Source organism: Crocodylus porosus, unplaced genomic scaffold, assembly GCF_001723895.1.
Source record: "Crocodylus porosus isolate Cpor-Errol unplaced genomic scaffold, CroPor_comp1, whole genome shotgun sequence".
Classification (NCBI taxonomy): Eukaryota; Metazoa; Chordata; order Crocodylia; family Crocodylidae; genus Crocodylus; species Crocodylus porosus.
In genome coordinates this window covers 73,396,108-73,417,594 of record NW_017728949.1, presented here as the reverse complement: position 1 = coordinate 73,417,594, position 21,487 = coordinate 73,396,108, and the positions used below count along the sequence as shown (strand labels likewise).

Here is a 21,487-nt window from a genome sequence, read left to right as displayed (position 1 = left end):
CCTTTGACCCCAGTACTCTTTCCTGCCATGGCAGGGGGTTGGACTAGATGATCTATTCAGGTCCCTTCCGACCCTAGAAACTATGAAACTATCAGGGCAGCAGATAAGGAGGGTACAGAGGCAGATATGCATTTTTGAGGGGAGAAGTAAAATAGAAAGGGTAGCTAGAACAGACCTATACTAAGTCATGGCATTAGGAGGTTGGAGAATGCCAGATTTGGAAAGCTTTGTGTATATTTTGTAAGCAAGTTTGTAGAGGCAATGGAGGGGGTACAGAAGACTGCATATTTCTCCCATTGCCTGGCAGAAAGAACATTAAGAAGATGGGACATGAATGGGGGAGACTGCAAAAAAACTGTTGGTCTGGCAGGCACTAGCTCACTATGTGAAGAGGGAGAGTTTATTAAGGGTAAATAAACAAAGGGAGTGAGATAAGAGTGCTTGAAAGACTGTAAGATGATGCTTAATATGATAAGAAAGACAGACATGATAACAATAGTTGGGGATCTGATGGAAAAACAGATGGCAAATGTGTGGAAAGAAGTGATAGATAATACATTCAAAGGAGAATATACGGATATCACATGGATTATGATGTGGAATATTCTTCCTTAAAGCGGCATTCAACATAAATGGGGTTTGGTAAGATTGGCAGTGTGCCTGAGAGAGGGATGTGGGGATGAGGAATCTGTATTGCATGTATTTTGGAACTGCGCCTTTGTGGAAGGGATGTGTCATATTTGAGGGTGATCAATGCAAACTGTGATAATGTATAAAATGGGGTTCCACATAATGCCCAAAGGACTGGAGACACAGGGCATTTTTACACATGATTTGGGATGTGGCCCTGGGTGTAAGCTGCACTAAATAAAAGCATTCACACATCACATGTATCAGCGTCCCTGTGATGAAAAAATGGTGACGGGGTGCTCTGAAATAAAGCTCATCAAATTTTTTTTTTTTAAAGCACCCCATAGCCACTTTTTCAGTGCAGCGATGCATGGGGATGCTGATACACATGATGTGGAAGGCTGTCACAACACATCAATTTCCGTGCCCCAGTAGTCTCAATTGAGTCTGCTCTGTTGTGCTGGATTTCCAGACTTTCCACATGTGTAGAGGAGCCCACAGAGACTGAGAAACATACTACTTTGTATGGTCTGGGGACTGGTTTTCACCAGAAGAGAATGTTTTGAGTTGGCAATATATGAATTGAAATACTATGTGGATCAATATGCAGGTGAGATGGGAAAGGAGGAAAGAAGAATGGCAGTGTTTCTTCCAAAAAGGACAAAGAGATTAAGTGAAAGTAGTTGCTGTCCCCTGGGCTGGAGAAGGTTTGTGAGAAGTTAATGTGTTAATGGTAGAAAGGGGTGTAATAAGAACAAGGTATTATTGTAGGGAAGGTTGTCAAGTTTTGTGCTAATGTAGTTTCTCTTAAATGTTTTGTAATAAAAAAAAAAGGTTCCCATCAGCATGTTTGCCCAATATGGACCATGTGTTTTATAGTTCTGCTCTGTGTTGGCTTCATTTAATCAACTTCATAGTTGGTTTCCATTGATGAGCACATTCTGCATTTCACAGCAATTTAATAACAGACAATGTATTTAATGAGATTTCCTTGTATGCAATTATAAGACAAGGGGCTTTTCCCCCTGTGCCAATTGGAGGGAAAAAACTTTATCTTGTCTGTAAGTAAATATGGTGTTGCTAATGATAAATAAAGGGCAAGTTGTGATATCTCAAACACCACTGTGCAGTAAGTGGTAGCGCATGATTACTCTCAATTTGCAACAACTGTGTTTAAAAAGGTGTGCCATCTGGGACTATGTCACTTGCGAGTTACCCAAATCAAAATGCATGCCTTGAAAATATAGACCTAAATTTTTCCCAGAAGCATAGTGTTGAGCCATCCCTTTTGTAATCTCTGTGAGTGGTGAATCCCAACACTGTGCTCTTTTGGTTTTTGGTGGTTGTGAGAGAAAATTTTCATTTCACTAGTAGATCTACATATGGCTTAAGTTCTGGATAGCTGAGATGTGTGCCTTTTACCCTGAAAGGAACAATGGATACTCAATTTTTGATCCAAATTTAGGGCATTACAAGGCCTTGATTCAACAGAACACTTAAGCATTTGCTTAACTTTAAGAACACACTTTTATTGACCTCAGTGGGACTTAGATCTTTAAAGTTCAGCATTTGCTTAACTGCTTTGCTGCTTTGGGTCTGATGTATGGAATGAAATTATGGAATAGCCAATTGAAAATGTAGGATGAAAATAGGAAATATTTTCTAATGGTAAAATCTATTAGACAATGAAAGAAGTCTTCCAAGGCATGAGGAGGAAATGCATAATGGGCATGTCCAGATGAGCTTGGATGCATGGTATGTGGCACCACAGATCTGTCTGTAGCACCACACATGCAGGTGTTCCCTACACTGCTAATTTGCAGGGAGGGTTGACACCAGGAGATCCCATCTGTGGCACAACCTGCTTAGACATCCCAGTGCGGACTTCTGAGAAGCTGTTCTTAGATGTCAAAACTTAAAAAAAACTTGAATGCAAAACTATGGAACAAGAAATTGGGGATTATATTCAGCACAATCTAAACAGATTCTTTTCCTACTACCTGGATTAGCTTTTATAATGCCTATGTCCCTCAATGTGTCCTTCAATGCTTTTTTCTCTCTCCTATTCTTGTTGCTTCTCTCTGCAGTCCCCCCTGCTTTTTCCTCCCACTTCCCTACCTTTCTTCTAAGCACTGTTTTCTACTTCGAAACTCTGCTTCCTACAGTACCTTCACAGCATCTAATGAAGTAAGCTACCGCTTATGAAAGTTTATGCGGTACATCTCTGAATTAGGCTAGAAAAGCCCTGCAACATGTTCAGATTATTACAGCTGGATAGAAACCAGCTATACAGTTAACATCAAGCACTAACTTTATAGCTGGTTGGCTCTTTCTATAGCTGGATAGTCATTCTTACCATGTGATAATTACTTTGCATATATTGCTGGTCTAAATTTCTTGTGGGATTAACCAATTAATCGTGTGAATTACTTTGCTTTTATGATGGGTCTTACTTTGCAAGTCTGGCTGGTCTAAATTTATTGCATGATTAATCAGTTAATTGCATAATGTATGTAATATGTAGCAGGTGCCTATGGTGCATCTCTAGACTGCCTTCTGCCTGACTTCAGACTAACACAGCTAACTACCTTTTTCTGAGGGTTCCTGTACATATGCCATTAAAATCACAATGGGATCTAATATGTGATCCACACAAGCATGCCTCTTGCCATGCCACACATGCAAGAAGTAAGATCCCCTGGCTGGGAGCCTGGGCCAGCTGACAGGACTCTCAGCCACAGGGGTGCACCATGCACGCTTGCAGCTGGGAGTCCCATCAGTTGACTTGGGCTCCCAACTGCAGGGGCACCACAGAGGTCCCCACAGCAGGGATACTGCAACTAACGCTATCTCTCAGCTGCAGGGCAGCATGAAGCCTACCCATGGCTGAGAGATCACGACAGCTACAGCCTCCTGGCTGCAAGGGTGCATGAGGCTCATCATGGCTGGGAGTCCTGTGAGCTAGGAGCTGCCAGGCTCAAGGGTGCAAATGACCCTCCCACAGCTGGGAGCTCCAATCCATTGATGGGATTCCAGCCATGGGGGCCCCTAGTCATATTAATGGAATGGTAGGGAAGCAGCTACAAAGTTATTACACAAATTTTAGCTTATTACTCTATCTTGCCATTAATTGATTGAATTTGTAGCCAGGTGACCACTGAAGGCATGATTAAATGTGTAACATGTAGATGGGTCCCTGAATAGATCAGGTCAGAGTCTAAAAGTACATTTATGATATGTTATTAAAAAAAATAAGGTCATACTTTTCTCCTGTGTATATGCACACAGCTCCACTCAAGTCAATGAAGTTCTGTGCCTAAAATCAAATAGCATTTGTTTCACCATATAATTATATTACAGATTCTTTAAAACCTTTTTTTGGACCAACAATGTGTAAGAATAATGCTTAAACTGAAGCACTGCTTCTCAATCATTCTACACTCAAGTTCTCTCTTGTTAGACTCAAAGTACCCCTCAGAAAATGTCAGCTAGGGCTGTGAGAAGTTTCGGTCTCTGATTCAATTCGGCAGAGATTTGGCCAGATTCAATGGCTGAATCTCTGAATCTGAATCAAATCAAGAGACCCTTTAATCTCTCTGAATTGAACTGGAACCCTCCAAATCAATTGGAGAGATTCAGAAAGATTCAGCGATTCAGACATAGACAGCTTTAAATATTTTTTCTACATACCTCTAGGTAGCAGGCGGCTTGTGAATGCTGAGATACTGGGGCACATGGAGCGTCCCACAGAAGTGAAGGGAGGTCCCCAGCGTGCTCGGCAGCAGACCCGCAAGTGGACCAGAAGCCCTTCCGGTCTGCTTCCAGGTCCTCTGGGGGAGCATTCTGCTCCCCATCCCCCACTCCCCTGGCTTGGTGACTAGTGCCTCCTGAGTCTGGGAGAGCACCTGGGGTCCTTCCATGGCTGATCACTGAGCTGGGGAGGCGTGGGGTGGGGGGCCCTGTGTGCTCCCTGGCAGATCCAGAAGTGGACCAGAAGTACTTCCAGTCCACTTCTAAGTTCACCACCGAGCACACAGGGGGCCCCCCTGAGCTTCTGTGGGATGCTCCATCTACTCCAGCATTGCAGCATTCACGAGCTGCACCTGGTACCTTGAGGTATGTAGAAAAAACATTTAAAGCTGTGTTTATGGCCGAATCCCTGATTCTTCAAATCAACATTGAATCTTCAGATCTGGCCAAATTGAATCAGAGTCAGTGATCTGAATCAACGAATTGAATCACTCTCCCTAATTTTGGCCAAATCTGAATCCAAATTGAATACAGCCCATTTCACACACCCCCCAATACCAGCTCTTAATTTTCGTTTGTTTTTTTGTCTGCAAAAAATAATAGAGCAAATTTTCTGTTGCAAAAACCTCAGAAAGCTCACAACACAGACGAATATTTTTAACACCATGGATTCCTATTTGAAAGCACTGGGTTTGTATACCTAACAGTGCTAACATTGCATGGCACACCATGATACTCTTGAATGGATCTCAAGGTACCTCAGGTTTGTTGTGGCACCCTGCTGTAGAATCACTGAGTTTAAGAAATCTATTAAAGGATATGTATCATTTGGGAGTCTTTAAAAAGACATGCTAATTTGGCAGTTTGCCATAACCAATATGTGACCTTCTTACTTACCAGATTATTAGCTCTAAGCAATATAATGATTTCATAATTTAAACCGAGTTATACAAGTCCTTTATAGAAGGACATGAAAGCCAGCTCAAAGGCCTAATTTTAACCCGTCCCTAATTTGGCTTCCCCTTTGCCTCTAGAGTTATCTGTGGGTGAAGTTTCTGTCATTTGGGTGATATATATTAAATATAAATAATATGATATAACATAATAGATAAACATAAATATATATAAATATAAACAGCTCTAGCAAATAATTGCAGAAATAAAATTATTTTCTCTCTCAAACTGTAAGCAGCAAAAAGGAAACAGTGCTGTATATACACAGTAAAACTTTAAAAAAATTACCTTCAATTGCAGTAACGCTTCTTTTAAAATATTATCCTAGGTACTGTAATATTTATTTTCCCAAAATAGAAGAAAACTATTTGTCTACTTAAAGAGTAATTGCTGGAATCACTGTCTACATCATTTTATTTAAAAATTATAAACCAATTTTGAGGAACAGGGACACAAAAAGAACTTGAAACCACTAACTCTTCCCCCCCAGCCAAGCAACTTCATGGATTTTTTTTTTTCATTTTGTAAACATTTCCTTCCAAGCTAAGAATGATGCTGCCAATTGTTAGCTCAAAGTGTGTATTTAATGGCTGTCCTAGTAAGTTTAGAATATAGAGAACTGCAATAGAAACAGGCCCATAACTATGGTGGCATAAATTATACTGCCACCGATAGACCATGTCTTACAGTTGGGAGACTGTTGACTGTGAAGACACAAAATTGTAATTCTTTTTATGCTGTTATGGCTGGAATGTGGATGTTCTCAAAGTCCCTGCATCTGATTCTAATTAGGTGGTATGTCAGGACCTTCTTTTTGCATTGGCATAAGATAAGCTTGAGAAGTAGTCATTACATGTATTTTATTTTCTTTATACTCCTGGTTCTAACATGTAAATATGATCAATTTCATTAATAATTTACATTGTATGTGCTCAAACTAAATCATTTTAGTTTTTAGAAGACTTTTTATGGCCAATTTTATTTTTTAATCAACAACATTATTTACCAAAAAGCTGTCTTTTTGGTAAATAACTCAGAAGATAAACCTTCTATAAATGCTTGCTAATAGATCCACTTTACAATGCTTAGAGGGGTGGGGGATGGGGCAGGATGGGGGAGAGTAAAGGACCAAATCTATTCCTGTTTCAGTTCCAAAGACAGCAATAACATTTCACCAGGTATGAATTTGGCCCTGGCATCCCACATGTTACTATGTTGCACACATTGTCTGTTTGGTGTTACTGACAAGGCTTATGGCACAAATCCTTTTTTTTCTTTCATAGCAGGGGATACATTTTTCTGGAACATATTAATCGATGAAGCAGGTATCAGGTAACTATAACAAAGATGGAATTTGTTCAAAAGCCTGTCTTGTTTCCAGTAGTGTTCATGTTTAATTTTTTTCACTGGCATACATTCTATGCATTTTCAAATCTAAAATACATTTTTCTTTTTTTTACTACCCTCTATTCTGTCGTTTCCCTCTTTTCTGTAATTTGTCTTTTATGCTCTTCCGTGATGTTTCCTGTTGACACTTCTTGGTTTCATTCTAACTCTGAATGTGGCTTTCTAGCAGACACAGAGGCCCCAGAGTGAAAACTCTCCAGAGCCAATTCTAAGTTGGACCTTGCACAACACTATTAACTGGCTCTTGCTCTAAGAAAGGTGGCTATAGTGGGATTGCATGAGTCTAAAGACAGAACTGGTTGAGGAAACCTTGCCAATGTACTTGTACTAAATTCAACTGCTCTTAATTTCTACTCAAAAGTCAAAAACAGCATTTTAAATCAAAACTTGCAATGGATTTTCTCTGAACTTGGTTAGGTTTATATTGTATTCAACTGTACATTTAAATTTATGGTTGATGGCCACTTTAAAGTAAACATAGTTCAATGCCCTCAGAAACATTTTTCTTTGGTTCACAAATATTCCCTGGAAAAAAAGGGTTTATCTGCTGAACTGTGGGATATATTTTTCAGCATGTAATTTTTTTTTTATCCATTTGTTTTGTTTCCATTTTTTTTACTCACTGCTTATAAAAGTAGGGAGCAGAAATCTCCTTGGAACAAGATAGAATCATAAAAGACTTCAGGAATCTTGTCACAAGTTAAACAGTACAAATTGCACATTCTTCATGGAAGTATTAGCTTTTAGTGCGTGCCTGGATTCAAGTATAATAGATTATCCCAAAGTGGGAAAGAATGAACAGTACAAAATTAGCAGAACTGGGAGCTCAGATCATTTAGTGGAGCAACATGATCTCTGCACCTTCAGGGTACTGAATTCTAAAGCAACTGGAAACGGTATGTAAAATTATATCAAAGTAAGCAACGAAGCATTTGTACATCTGGGAGAAGGGGTAAATGTTAGGGGAAAATTGTTAATAGAGGAAAAAATACCAAAAGTCAATTAAGGAATTCACAGAAAATGAACTGTATGTTACGTGTAGATAATGTCCTGTGTATAGGGAAGAAAAGCTTGCAGCAGTGAGGATATGCAAGAGAAACAAAATCAAAGTAGCTCCTCAGTTGTAGCTCAAGGCCCAGATAGTACCTTAGAGGAATTTTGCATACAGACAGTGGTTTAGCTGGCATTGGAGAATCCAGATCTAGTTACTAGGTGTCAAAATGTTGCCATTACATTATCAGATTTAGCTGCTCTAACTATGCTGGGAACTAGCCAAGAAACAAGGACAGATGTAGTTGAAGAGAAGCACAAAAATGGCTTCAAGTATCTTTTCTTTAATTACTTTTAGTGTTCCTTGGCTCTTCTCAGGAGCTGGATCGGTAACTTTCTCAGAAGTCAAAGATTTAAAAAAATTATTCCTTAACCCAATACACTATGGGTCAGTAAGTCGTTGGGTAGAATTTTATTAATATAGCATAATACAGTATATATCAGTAAGCCATAAAATGTTGTGCATTTTGTAAGCTCTTCGTGTTATATCAGGGGTGGGCAATTATTTGGGCTGGAGGGTCACTTAGGGAATTTTGGTGACCTGTTACAGGTTAGGTCAGCATCACCCTTCTTCCCTGCACTGCTCTGCTGTGCCAGGTCAGCACTCTTCCCTTACCTGCTCACCAAAGCTCACCAAAACTCCCTAAGTGGCTTTGTCCTGGGGCTAGGCCTCACACTGTCACACCTGGTGATTCTGACCCTGGCCTCTGGGTCTCCATGGAAATCAGCTCAGGACCCCCGGGGGTAGGGTGCAGTCGGGTGGGTGCATGGGGTGGAGCTGCAGGTGGACAGGGAGCTGTGTCTGGGAGCAGCATGGGCAGGCAGGGCCAGGGCCAGGGCCAGGGCCAGGACCAGGACCAGGACCAGGGCTGGGGCTAGAATCATGGAGTGATGACAGCATGGGGCCAGAGCTACGATCTGCTCCCAGCACACCCCTGTCTATGGAACCAGTGCCTTTCACAGGGACATGTGGGCAGTGGCTTGTAACTTTGCCCCTGGCCCCAGCCCTGTCTCGTCCTCACCCGAAGGTCCTGGACCCGGCTCCAGCCCCATCCTGACCACCTGCCCCACTCTTGTACGGTGCTCCCCACCCAGCTGCCTGAGGCCCTATCCCACCCACCTGGCCAAGTGGGACCTGCCAGCATAAGTCCCAAGCTGATCTCCATGGAGACCCCACCCACCTGCTCCATCTGGTGCTCCCCGGCAGTGGCTGTGGGGTGGGCTTGCCAGGATGTCAGGCAGCAGAGTTGGGTCCAGCAGTGGTGGCAACACTAGTGGCAGCAGCTGGAAGGAGCCACTACTGCCAGCTGCCACACTGCCTCAGCCCTGTTGTGTGCCTGGGGGTGGCAGGACCAGGCACATGTGCCACAGCTCAAGCTGCCTCCCATCCCTGGGCCATGTAGAGCTAAAAGACCTTCCATGGGCTGGATAAAATCCCTTGGTGGGCCAGATCTGGCCTGTGGACTACATTTTGCCAACCCCTGGTATATCTTAGATGCAGTGACGGTAGGCCTTCAACCAAGACTCATCAGTGGCCCATTAATGCACACATGGGTTGATTTACTGTGCACATGGTATGGCTCATTAATTTAATATATCCGTAAAAAAGAGTAAAGTCTCCTATTATATATCCTTCTACTGTAAAAGATAGTTCCTACTAAATGAATAAAAATATTTTGGATATATTTAGTGCTTGCCACCTCCTAAATTCTTTCCCTCTTAGCTTACTAAAACCTCCCCTATGCATCTTATCCTCAGAAACCCAGCTGCCCTTTCGGTAGCAGCTAAGGGCCTATCAGCTATTTTATATGAATTTCTTTTAAGAAGTGCAGATTTTAGCAGGTTTGTCTGCTTGGAAGGCCTGTCAGTTAAAAGTGGATGAAAACAATACAACAGGCTTTGAGAGGGACATCAAAGCACTGAGGGAAGGTACAGTTTCAACTGCTGTTTTCATCTTCATTATTTCTCACTCATAAGAGGGAATATCTTTGTCTTTACCAAATAGTTTTCTTCCTCAATCACTGCAAATAGTAAGATTAAGGATTTTTTCAGTTGTGTTTATGTAATGATACTCCACCCAAACAGAATGCTGTTTTAAACAGGGGAAAAAAGCTGCTAGTGCCTCCACTTTGGGGGATGTTACATTTGATGCCCTGAAGCTTGATTTTCACGTGGCAGCTCCTCAGAACTTTCTGAAAAGTAACTTCCTCAGTGAGCCCCCAAAATGGAAGTATGTATATAAAGTTATGTATATTTAGTCATTTGAAAAATCTTGTCTGTGTCCCTAGCCATAATACAATATAGTGGTGACCAACCTCCTGGGCAGATGAGTAGCATGGGGGTTGGTCCATGGGTGTGACCCCACACTTTGGCCCAATCCTCTGTGTTGGCCCAACCCCACGTGCCAGCTCTGGCTGAGCACTGGATTCAGGAGCGTGCCACCCAACCCTGTGTTCCAGCCTGTCTCCAAACAAGGGCCCCCAGCTGTGTGCCGGATCCAGCCACATGCCACCCCAATTCCATACATTGAATCTGGCTGCATGTTGGGTTATCAGGACCATAGGACTTTCCACTGGAAAGTTGGCAGCAATGCACAGCAATTAATGCTGCTGTCGCTCCCTTCTGTCAAATTGCTGGATCCATGGGGAGGCTCCGTGGGCCGGATCTGGCCTGTGGGCCAAAGGTTGAGCTTCCCTGACCTAGTAGAATCCCCAACAAATCTGAGCAGACATACTAACAGGCAAGTTGTCACTACTCCTGCTTAACATTATTTGATCAATGCAGCTTAGAGCAATGAAGCTCAGTAAATAACATGCTAGACTAACACAGAAGATAACAAAAGGAAATAGTTAAGGTACCATAATAATTTTAGTCATTCTTTTTTCAGGTCATTATAATCTACCCAAAGATAACTAATTGTTCAAAGTAAACATTCCACTTCAACCACAAAAGGAATTCATTACACAAACATATAATTCACAGTCATTTTTAGTGGGTTGTAAACAATTTGGAATGAGCATAAAATGGGACAAAAATCAAAGTGAGCATTTAGAAATGAAAAAGTGTTTGCTACAAAAGGTCAGTCCCTTTGCTTGGCAAACTATGCAGAAAAGCCTGGGAAAATGTTGAACACACAAGCAGTAAGGGAATTTTAAAGCCAACAACCTCCTTGTTTCTTTAAACAGACATCGGAACCTATAACTGGATCCTGTCAAACAAACGACAGCAAAAAAACATAACAGCTGCTAAGAAGTAAAGTTGAGAGATAAAGCTTTCTGAGCTAAGAACCTTCTCAGAAGTGGACTAAAGGTCTTTCTTAAATCTTCAAGGAAGGTTATGGATCCCAGGGTGGCTTTTAGGCACTGAGTCAAATATGTAATTTTGTGTATCATTCTTGTCACAGCATCCTGTGCTCCAAAAAAGAGGGAAAATAGAACATCTGAAATGTCCACTTTACAATGAAACCTATACCTGTAATCATCAATTAGGGAGTAGATGGTATCATTTTAAGGTAATTTAGACTGATTTGGGCATAGGAACTTGGATTTCAAAATAATAATAAGAAAGATCTGTCTAAACCATGTTTCAGGAGCTGTATGCCAAGCTAAATGAAGCTGAATTTCCCTGGACAATCCATACCATTTCTTTATAAAATCCAAAATACACTAGATGCACAAAAAACTTGTTTACAGTAAGGACTAAATTTTTCAGTGTGCTCATTTACTTTGCCATGAGACACACAGAGAAATGATAAACTCCAGAAAACACTTTAATCTGAGATTGCTTTCATATGGTAAAATGTTGCTATGAAAAGATAGTGGGCTGGTATTTTGTTAAAAGCGATATTTTAATTTTTTTTAATGACTTCTATTTCATACCTGTTAAAAACAGACAGCGGGTGCATTTACACATGCATTTGATCCAGCCTAAATTTACTCTGATGTAGGCTACTCTAGAGTAAGCGCTTTCAGACAGGCATTAACAAATGTGGGGATTAGTGATTTTCTGCTCTTTACACCAAGTTTCCTTCAGCCCTGAAATGGGCCCCTGTCACCACCAGGGTGAACTCTAGCCTCCCCCTAGGCTGGCTTGGGCTGGCAGAGAGCACTGGAGGGCTGCCTGCTGCTAAGGCAGGGACAATGTCACCCTACCCCAGCAGCAGGCAGCTCCTGGCCCCGGGTCCCCAATCAAGGCAAGGGGCTTGGAAAGAGCTGCAGGGGAGGAGAAGGTCCCAGCTCCCTGTCCTGCCCTGATCCGTCAGTGGGGCAGCTAGTAATTAGCTTGCTGCTAAATACCACACCAGCAGATTGGGGTGGGGGGCTAGGACCTACCCCACCCCTGCAGCTTTTTCCAAGTCCCATGCATCAATCACTCAATTGGGGCATGGGGATGGGACCTGTCCCTAACTAGGACAGGTCCCAGCCCCCACCCTGCCCACCAGGATGAGGCAGGGCAGTTTGTTCCCTGCTCAGCTTCGTGAGCATGGATGAGGTGGGGAACAGACTGGGGGCTTGTTCTTTGCCCAGCTCCAGAAGCTGAGTGGGGAACAAGCTCCCTGTCCTGTTCTCCCCAAGCACCACACTCTCAAACCTGGACAGGGAACAGGCTACTCAGCCCTTGCCAGCAGTGAACTTCTAGTGCCAGCTCCATGACCACAGGGCTGTGCTGGGAGATCTTTACTTCTCCATGGTCACAGGGCTTGGGCTGGGAGATCCTTATTTCCCAGCCTGAACTCTGTGGTCATAGGGCTCAGGCTGGGAGGAGCCCTGCCACCACAGAGCTCAGGCTGGGAGATAAGAGTCTCTCAGCTCAAGCCTCACAGTCATGGAATTGGCTCTGAGAGATAAGGATCTCCCAGCCCCAACTTCCTGATTGTGATCTTGGAGCAGGGGGCTTGTAGTTCCCTGCTTCTGGGGCAGGGAGACATAGGAGCCTGCGCAGGGACTAGTAGATGGCTGACCAGGAGCAGATTTTGCTTCCAGTCAGGCATCTACATGAGTGCTACTGCACCTTTACTAATCCCGAGTAAATTTGTTACTTGCATTTGTAGGTAGCAAATTTACTCAGAATTAGGGAGGTTTATTGCATAGTAAGCATGTGCACATATAGATGCACATGCTTACTCTACCGTAAACTATGCTAATATGAAGTTAAGTGTCTTGTGTATAAGCACCCAGTGAGTCTTTAAAGGGGTCACAGATAACAAATAAATACATGATTCAATAAATGCTGGCAAATAATATCTGGCAAAGAGATAAAATTACTTGAAATGAGAGTCCCACCCTTGGCAAGATTGTGAAGTCTGTGAATTATGGTATACTCTGAGGCTTCAATTGTTCCAGGCTTCCCTTACTTTCCTGCTCAGACTACAACTGAAGCTTCCTGCCTGATCCTTCCTGCTGTGAACAAGTGGGCAGGTAAGAGATGGAAAGGGATAGGAGGTAGGAAGAATCCTGGCTCCATCCTAAACAGGTCCTGGCCAAAGCAGTTGTTCAAGATAACAAAAGGAAGTTCCACAGAAAAGAATATTATTCTTCCCCCAAGCCCGCAGCTGGAAAGAAAAGCATTATGAGTCTCTCGGTGAAAACAGATCTCACACTTATGCAACCATAAAAATTGTTATGGAAGGCCAAGTTGCAAGCCCCTTCCATCTTTACCCCTTGTCATGCTCCACATGCCCTAACATGTTTGTGTAATGATACCTGGTCACAGTTCATTGGGCCTTATCCCCAGGATATTTGTTTACTTACAGTGCAATCCCCATGGCCCAGGGCTGTTGTGCTCTCTACCTGTCCTGAGAAGGTGGTTCCAGGAAACATATTTCTTGATCCAAGCATGGCATTCCCTGCTCAGTGCTTGTAGATGTGTGCCCTGGCATTCCCTTGCAGCAGATTCTGGGTACACTTTTAATGCTGCAAAGCACGGAAACCCAATGGCATCTGTGTGCACCTCTGCAACAGAAGTCACAGGTGCACATTTCAAGTTACAGAGCAAAGGAACCTCGTGGACATCCCCAAGACAGGGCCAGGCAACCTATGTTTTTGTTCCACAGGATTATGCCCTACCACTCTTGAGGGTGACAACTATACCTGCCAATAAATGAGATCAGCTGTGCTGGGACACATCCTGGAAGAGCTGATCTCACAACAAAAACAACATCTGTTTGTATCCTCTAAGGTAGTGGCTCCCAAGCTCGGGGCACGACCCAAATCAGGGTTGTGGTGGGTCTGCCCCTCACTCCACCCTTCCCACCTGTGGGGCTCTTCTAGCGTATGGTCTGTGCAGCTCTTACTGCTGCTGCCCCCTGTGATCCCAGCCCAACCTGGGCTCTGTTGGCACCGTTGGGCAGGGATGGAGGCAGGGGTTGACCTGGATTTAGCGTCACAGCAAGAAAAGGTTGGGAGCCACTTCTCTAAGTCACTGATTTTTCTAAGTCTTCCCATGGGTGGTGAGCCTACTCACACCTTTTTCTGGGAAAGATTGCACAGTTATAATCTCATTTTGCCCCAGGAAAATCTCTTTTCCCACCTCTCACAGAGTCAGTGAGTCAGTTTTGAAGGGGGATAATTGCATGGTGTACAGGAGATATATGTTTACACCCTCACTGGCTGTAAACATGACCTCTCATGTCTCATGGTTGTGGGCATACCTCATGGCCCCGGTTGTGTATCCTAATTAATAGACCACTGGGGTAATGAGTCGGAGAACTCCCCTCCTCTTCTCCTGGCCCGGCCTGCATGTGCATACCTGCGTGATTCTATTCTGTCACAGGTGGACAGAGGATCTAAAAGCTATGTAAGTGCCAAAAACTGAACTTGTATAAGTCCATAAAATCACAATCAGAAAATGGTGAAATGAGGCTTAGCCCAACTGATTCTGGAAGCAAATGCCCCAATGCCCTTATGTTTTTAGGGCAAAAAGTTTATAAATGATTAAAGAGCAAATGAAAGAAAGAAATGCTTAAAACTTGAAGTCTATGGACAACGCACAGGAAAGGACACAAGGTTTTTACTTAATATTTTTGTAAAAATACTTTAAAAATCTGTAATGGCTAAGATATCTAATGCAGCATAGAAGAATGTCCTGCATCCCAGTTCTATTTCCACAATTGGAAATGACAATGAGAGACACTGGATTTGGATAACCAAACCCTTGTCAGCTGTATTATGGTTTGAGAAGTTTACTGAATAGGGTATTAAAAAGGATTACTGTCCTGTTCGCCTATAATAAAATGGCAAACATATAGCCTGCCCTATAGTCAAAGTGCAAAAGTATGACCTTCACTACATAAATATAATTCTAGAATAATTCTACTGATTTCCTCTGAGATATTTATATATGTACTAGTATTACTGAAATAAAAAATCTGACCAAAAGCACATAACCTATTCTACTGTCTCAATCTACCAAAATATTACTGGGGATTGTCTGAGGAACGTAATTCAATAGAGATAAGAAAACTTACTAGATGGGATTTTTTATTGTTTATGTGGTTTGACTTTTTCCTATGCATACCCATGATAAGCTAAAAAGCAAGTAATGTTTTATTTGTCATAAAGTAATATATCAAGCACCTTGGTAAAATAAGAACATAGCAATGCAGCAAATTGTGATTCTATTTGATTCAAGTAGGTAATATCTAGGGTTAGACTCACAAGATCTGCTTTTTTGATAATGCTTTATCTTAAATGAAGCATGTAAGTAACATTTCTTGGTACAGTTACAGTATACAGATGATATATTTTCTAAACAGAAAAAGTAACTACAGAAAAAAGCTTTTCCATAACAGCCAATGTGCCAGCTGTACTGAGTATTAAGGCCATCTTACTAAGACTATGAAAGTAAACATACAGTTTTCATTAAATGTGCCTTTCCCATAATTGGTACATAAGTATTTCCCATGACTCTGCAGTTGAGTATCTTGGCTGGAGGCATATCTGGCCATTAGGAGGAGGGCTTCAGATCTGTTGAGTCTCAACCATGCTGGGAGACTTGGCACCTCCACATACTGCTTCCTAATACCAACCCCAGTATAAAATGTCATCAGAAGCTTGCATAAACATTGGACTTAGCTTCACATAAATTACTGCTGTCCTGAGATAGTTTATGCCAGAACTTAGTAAAAACAACACTTTGAGTAAATAGAATATGAGTAAATGCAAGGATCTTAATCTAAGAAAATGATAAAAGAAAAATTGTATATCAAATACAAACTCATAAATATAGCGATAAAGTGAAATTTTATCTCATACCACCCTGATTAGTTTTTATTTACATACTGTGACAACTAAAGTGATATATTTTCTTAAAATTACAAGAAGTATGAAAGAAGCACATGAATGAAACAACAATAATGCAATATTTTTAAGGATCAACTGCTCAGCAGAAACAGTGACACACATTTGCCTATTAATCCATATCAATTCACTTGATATCCATGCAGATATCTTGTGTACTTTCTTGGATTTTTCTGTTATAATTTAGCATTAACAATGGACATTGGAGTATCAAGAGTCTGGCACAAAGAAATGATTTATACTGGTTTTAATTTTTCTTTTAAGTTGGTTTTTTTTTTGGTTTTGTTGGCACTGAAGTGAGATCTTACTTGGGAACTTTATATGCTTATACATATACTGTTGCAACAAATGGTATACAATACCAATACTTAGGTGTAATAAGACACAGAATGGGGATGTAAATGCATATGTAAAAATGCATTTATTTTTATTGTACTATTCAATTTTCACTAAGATCCAAAGACTTTTGTCTTTGGGCCCAATTCTGGCTACTTTTGTAGCCACTTTGTTCTAGCCTTGTATAAAAAAAAGAATTGTAAAGGGACCACAAGGACTTCCAGGCAAACCCTCCAATATAGGAAAAGTATGGATCTTGTGTACACAACCCAATGCTCCTCTTTTCCTAACGTATACTGAGGTGTAAGAAAGAGCCTGTTGCACTCTGTCAGGGAAGGACTATACTGAGACTATCCTATCCCCTGGAATATCCTATATAGCAGTCTTTTGGCAATTTAGGTGAGTCTGCCATTTAAGTCAGCCCGGAAATCCTTACATGGGGCGGGGAGGGGGTGAAAGGAAGGAAGAATGAACTGGGTCCTGAAACTGCCTGGATTATAGAAAGCACAAAACCATGTAAAGGCTCCTCTGGCCTGCCTCATCTTGACAGATGTTAAAAGTAAAGGCATGATGGGATCTGATGTGGGATCCCAACAACTGTGCTTTCTAATACAACACACATGCATGTCAGGAGGTGTAACTGGGGAAACCCACATCAGATTCCATTGTCCCATATTGTTGGTGCAGGGGGAGACCAAACCAGGCTCCCTCTGCACTGGCAAGTAGCAAGCTTGGTTCCCTGCACTCCCCTGTCTGGGACCCCTGATCAGTTATTCCCGTTTCAACTGTAACATCTCTCAAGAGCCCCAATATCCTCAAACCCCTACAAACATGAGGGCCCCTTTGAATGAGCCTATGCCAAGTATGGAAGCACATTTTACAAGGTTTGGGGGTTTTAATAATGTATGTTTTGTGAGCCGGGGTGGTGCAAGCATCTACCCTGGAGATTTTCAAATGGAGACTGGATGCACACCTTGCTGGGGTTATTTGACCCCAGCAGTCTTTCCTGCCCACAGCAGGGGGGCTAGACTCGATCATCTCACGAGGTCCCTTCCAGCCCTAAACTTCTGTGAATCTGTGTAAATGCAAACTGATTTTTTTTAATTCCTTTCAGGTTTTGTTTTTTTCCCTTTCATATTGTTTCTTTCTTTTTTCTTCCTGTTTTCTTCTAATGTAACAGTCACACAAACCACTTATACCCCTTTATCTTTATTCTTCTCAGATGGTTGTTCTCTTTTCTTCCAAAACCTTTTCCACTATCTTCCCCTACCCACAATATCCACTTTGTCATTCTCTCATGTTCTGCCTGCCTACCACTCTGGGAATAACAGTATTCCCAAAGTTATCCTTGGTACATAATTAAAGCATGAATTTCCAGGAGTCTGAAACTTGAGGCCAATTTTATTGCACCTTTCACAGTAAACCAGGTAACAACAATAGATTATAGAAAGCACTATAGAAGGAGCTAAAACAGCTTTTTCCTTTGCAGTTAACCGTGTAAAAATCTTTTTCTCTCCCTTTTTTTAGATTCTAGTATATAAGACTGACAATAGGTTCATGCAGGCTTATTTAAAAAACTTCTCTGTCTTTTTGCAAGATATACGTTTCCCCAGATCCCGAGAACAAGTTGTAAACTTGTAACAGATGGTGATGAAGCCTCAAATTTTTATATGATATATTTTAAGATTCTATATTTATTGTATGTACCTTCCAGGAAAATGACCTTGAGGGAGAGGAGAAAATTTAAGATACTATGAGGAAAGACAGGGAAAAAAGAGGAAGAAAGAAGAGTTAAATATATTACATTTAATTTTGCTGTGAAAACCTGTGACTAAATAAATAGGACTAAAAATAGAAATTAAAACTCATTCTAAGTTTGGTATAACAGTATGGCTTTACATGATACCAGCGAAACCAGGCAACCACAGGCAGAAATGCTTAAAAGTTTTATGGCATTTGTTTTGGTTGGGTAATGCTGGAGGACTTACCAAAACATTTACTGGCATAACATCCACGAAGGATTCAAAACATGAATGTTGTGAGGGTTGTAGCATTGTAATTACTGACATTTTATTAATGCTTTAGCATTGGCTTGCTCACAGAATGTTTGAGATTAAATCAACAGCATGTCAAACAGGCAAAATGTAGAGAAAAATGAGCATTGCTGAGTTTTATTAATATCTTCATTGTAAAAAAGTAATAAAAAGAAAATAATAGATGCTGATATAGCTAGGTACTACACTATAATATAAATTGAACTGCATACATTCTCTGGCAAATCAAGTGGAGCTGTAAAATTGTAAATACAGGAATGAAAAACAGTGTTAAATATTAAGTTGCTCACCTCTTTTTTCAACAGCTCCTATACAAAGTCTTACAAATCGGGGGACTGTGGAATTCTCATGTGCACACACTAACTCCAACGATGAGCCAAAAATTTGATCTGGTGAGGAAAAAAAAAGAGGAATATATGAAAGCACTATATTAACAATAATAATCTTGGATCTTCCAAGCTCTGCAAACCAACTATTCCTTTATGGGAGTTAGATAGATAAAGAAAATACCAAATCCTTTCTGACCCTTGCTGATTATTTATGTCCCAGAACATAAGGTACAAATACAGTTATAAACCTAGACCACTGAAAATTACAGATAAGCTCAAAACCCCCAAATTGTGATTTGGCTTTTTAGCCTTCCTCAGCTCTGCAGGCTTTGTTTAGTCCAGGGCTGTCTGTCCAAGTGGTGGCCTACAAGGGGTTAAGCTGCAGCCCCATGGCTCTTGCCCAGTGCTGCTTCCCACATTTCTCCTGCTGCAACAGCAGCCAAATTCTTTGGGTTCCTTCTCCTGGGGTGTGTGGCAGTGTGGCACAGCGTGGGGACCTGAGGGTGAATGGAGGCACACGGTGCAGCAATGTGGGGTGGGGGGGTGTCTCCGTGCAGTGCTTGGGGGTGTGCCTGTGCTGGCAGATGGTGCAGCAGGGGCAGTGGTACATCATGTGGTGTGCAGCCTGTGGCCTGTGCCTTGCCTCATGTGGCCCATGCAGGGTGCAGCTCCCCTCGTGCAACCTCCAGTGTGTGGCCATTGGGGACTTAGAATTTGGACAGCTCTGGTTTAGTCCATCTTAAAGACCGAAGCCACTTTGGAAACCCAAGCCTCAATCCGTTTCATATTATAAGCATCGCAAAGTAAATCAGAATACCCCTGATGCTAGCAAGTCATTCTCTTCATTCTGCTGGCATGGTCTATTTATTTTAAACTGGGCTTTGTGAAGGTGACATATAATAATTCAAATAGTTCAAATAATTACATACAATAATTCTAGTAATTAGGCCCACTGTCATTATGGGACATGACATTATCGGCCTTTTAAAATAAATCTAACCACAGTATTAGATTAAACAAACTCCTAAAGCAGTGAATTCCACGTTAAGTATGTAAATATTTGCTCTTAAGAGGTGTTCAATTGCCAACAGTAACAAAACAAAATACTTCAGTATTTTCAGTTTTCCCTGGACATTTCCTATGTCAAATATAGCAAAGTTTAAGTAACAACATACAACTGGAAAATGAATGTAAAAGCACCACTGGAAAGTTTTTAAGGGCAACCAAACTGCACAATCTACTATTTTTCTCACTCTTGTCTTTTACTTACGGTTTCCAAATGACAAGTATTTTGATACTGCATCTTGTCCAATAGGCCAAAATTTAGGAGAACATTATTACTAGGGACAGCTTTGACTTTTACTGGCAATATCATCTTAGTTTCCTCCTCCTAGTGCTTTCTGTGTGAAGAGGACTATTGGTGAATCTAATTTTTGGTATTTCTTTATAGGAAGTACATTGTGATAGAAATAGCAAGTAAGTCTTTATGCTTTTTAAACTTTTGGCCTTTTAAAAATGTATGTGTTGAAAATATCACCTAACCAGGTTGAAGCTCAGGTTAGGGGGATGAAGTTAATTTGTAATCTCCACTCTTTATTTTTGACAAATTATAAAAAGAACACTCAGAAATGGGACCTTTGTCAGCTAGGATTCAAATGAATCAAACTGAAGAGGGAAACCATTCAATAAGACCAGTTTAATGTTCAAATGATGTGACTGTATTATCATAATTTACCCAAAGAGACAGCCCTGTTCAATCACACACCTTTTCAGCGTGGTACTGCACTTTGAAAATCGGTTTAAAGGGCTTTCATAAAGCTTATGTAGTTTCTATAGGTTTCTTAGTACAATAGAATTAGGAAAGCATTTTTATCATATATATTAATCCCAGAACACTAGGGGCGTGGACAGACATAACATTTAGTGTTCTAAATATAGTTTAAACCCCAAGAGTCTGGACATGCAGGCTATGTAAGATTGGCTTAAACTTCTGGAAAGTTTCAACAGCACATGGGGAAAAATAAATTATTATATTTTAGGTCAATTTTATGTACTATTCTATGAACAAGCCCAATGTTTGTGGGAAAACAACATTGCCCCCATGAGCACACAGAGGGGAAGGGGCTGCTCTGAAATGCACCCAGGACTCTACTGTCCAAATCTCCGGTCCCAGCTTTCCCCTCACAGGATGGACAGACAATGCCTTGGGAACAGCACTGGGGACTGTTCTTAAGTCCCCAAATCAGGTAAGTACTTTACACCCTGCCTTCAGCATCTGCTCCTTTCCCTTCCATCTTCAGCAGCCCATCACCTACTGCCATTCCCTGCAGCGCTGTTGAACTGTGGCTGTTTCTGGCTGACTTGAGGGCAGGGAGAGGGCTCCAGAACTGCTTTTACCCTGCTCGAAGCCAGGAGCAGTGGGTGGGTTCCTCCTCTCTTCCTGGTCCCCTTCTTAACCTCTGCCTCCACTATCCCCAGCTGGAGCAGGCCAGGAGTGGCTGTGCTGGAGCCCACCCCAACCTTCCCAATCAGCTGGGGACAGTGGGGACAGCAGCAGCAGTAGGTGGGAGAATGGGAGGAGAGGGGATGCACTGCTGAGGATGGAGTTGAAGACAGGCTAGATAGTCTTAACTGCTTTGGAAACTGCTGCTCGTACAGTGTGATCTGAAAGGAGGCCCAC

At 41.7% G+C, this 21,487-nt stretch overlaps 1 protein-coding gene across 2 annotated transcripts in view; it reads right to left on the bottom strand.

The window, feature by feature from the left end:
• ARHGAP15 (Rho GTPase activating protein 15) overlaps positions 1 to 21,487 on the bottom strand; it is a 511,110-nt gene that overhangs the window by 197,093 nt on the left and 292,530 nt on the right. For both annotated transcript variants that reach the window (XM_019554206.1, XM_019554205.1), the window contains exon 10: positions 18,769 to 18,867. In XM_019554206.1, coding sequence (XP_019409751.1) covers positions 18,769 to 18,867 — 99 coding nt within the window. The remainder of the gene's footprint in view (positions 1 to 18,768; positions 18,868 to 21,487) is intronic.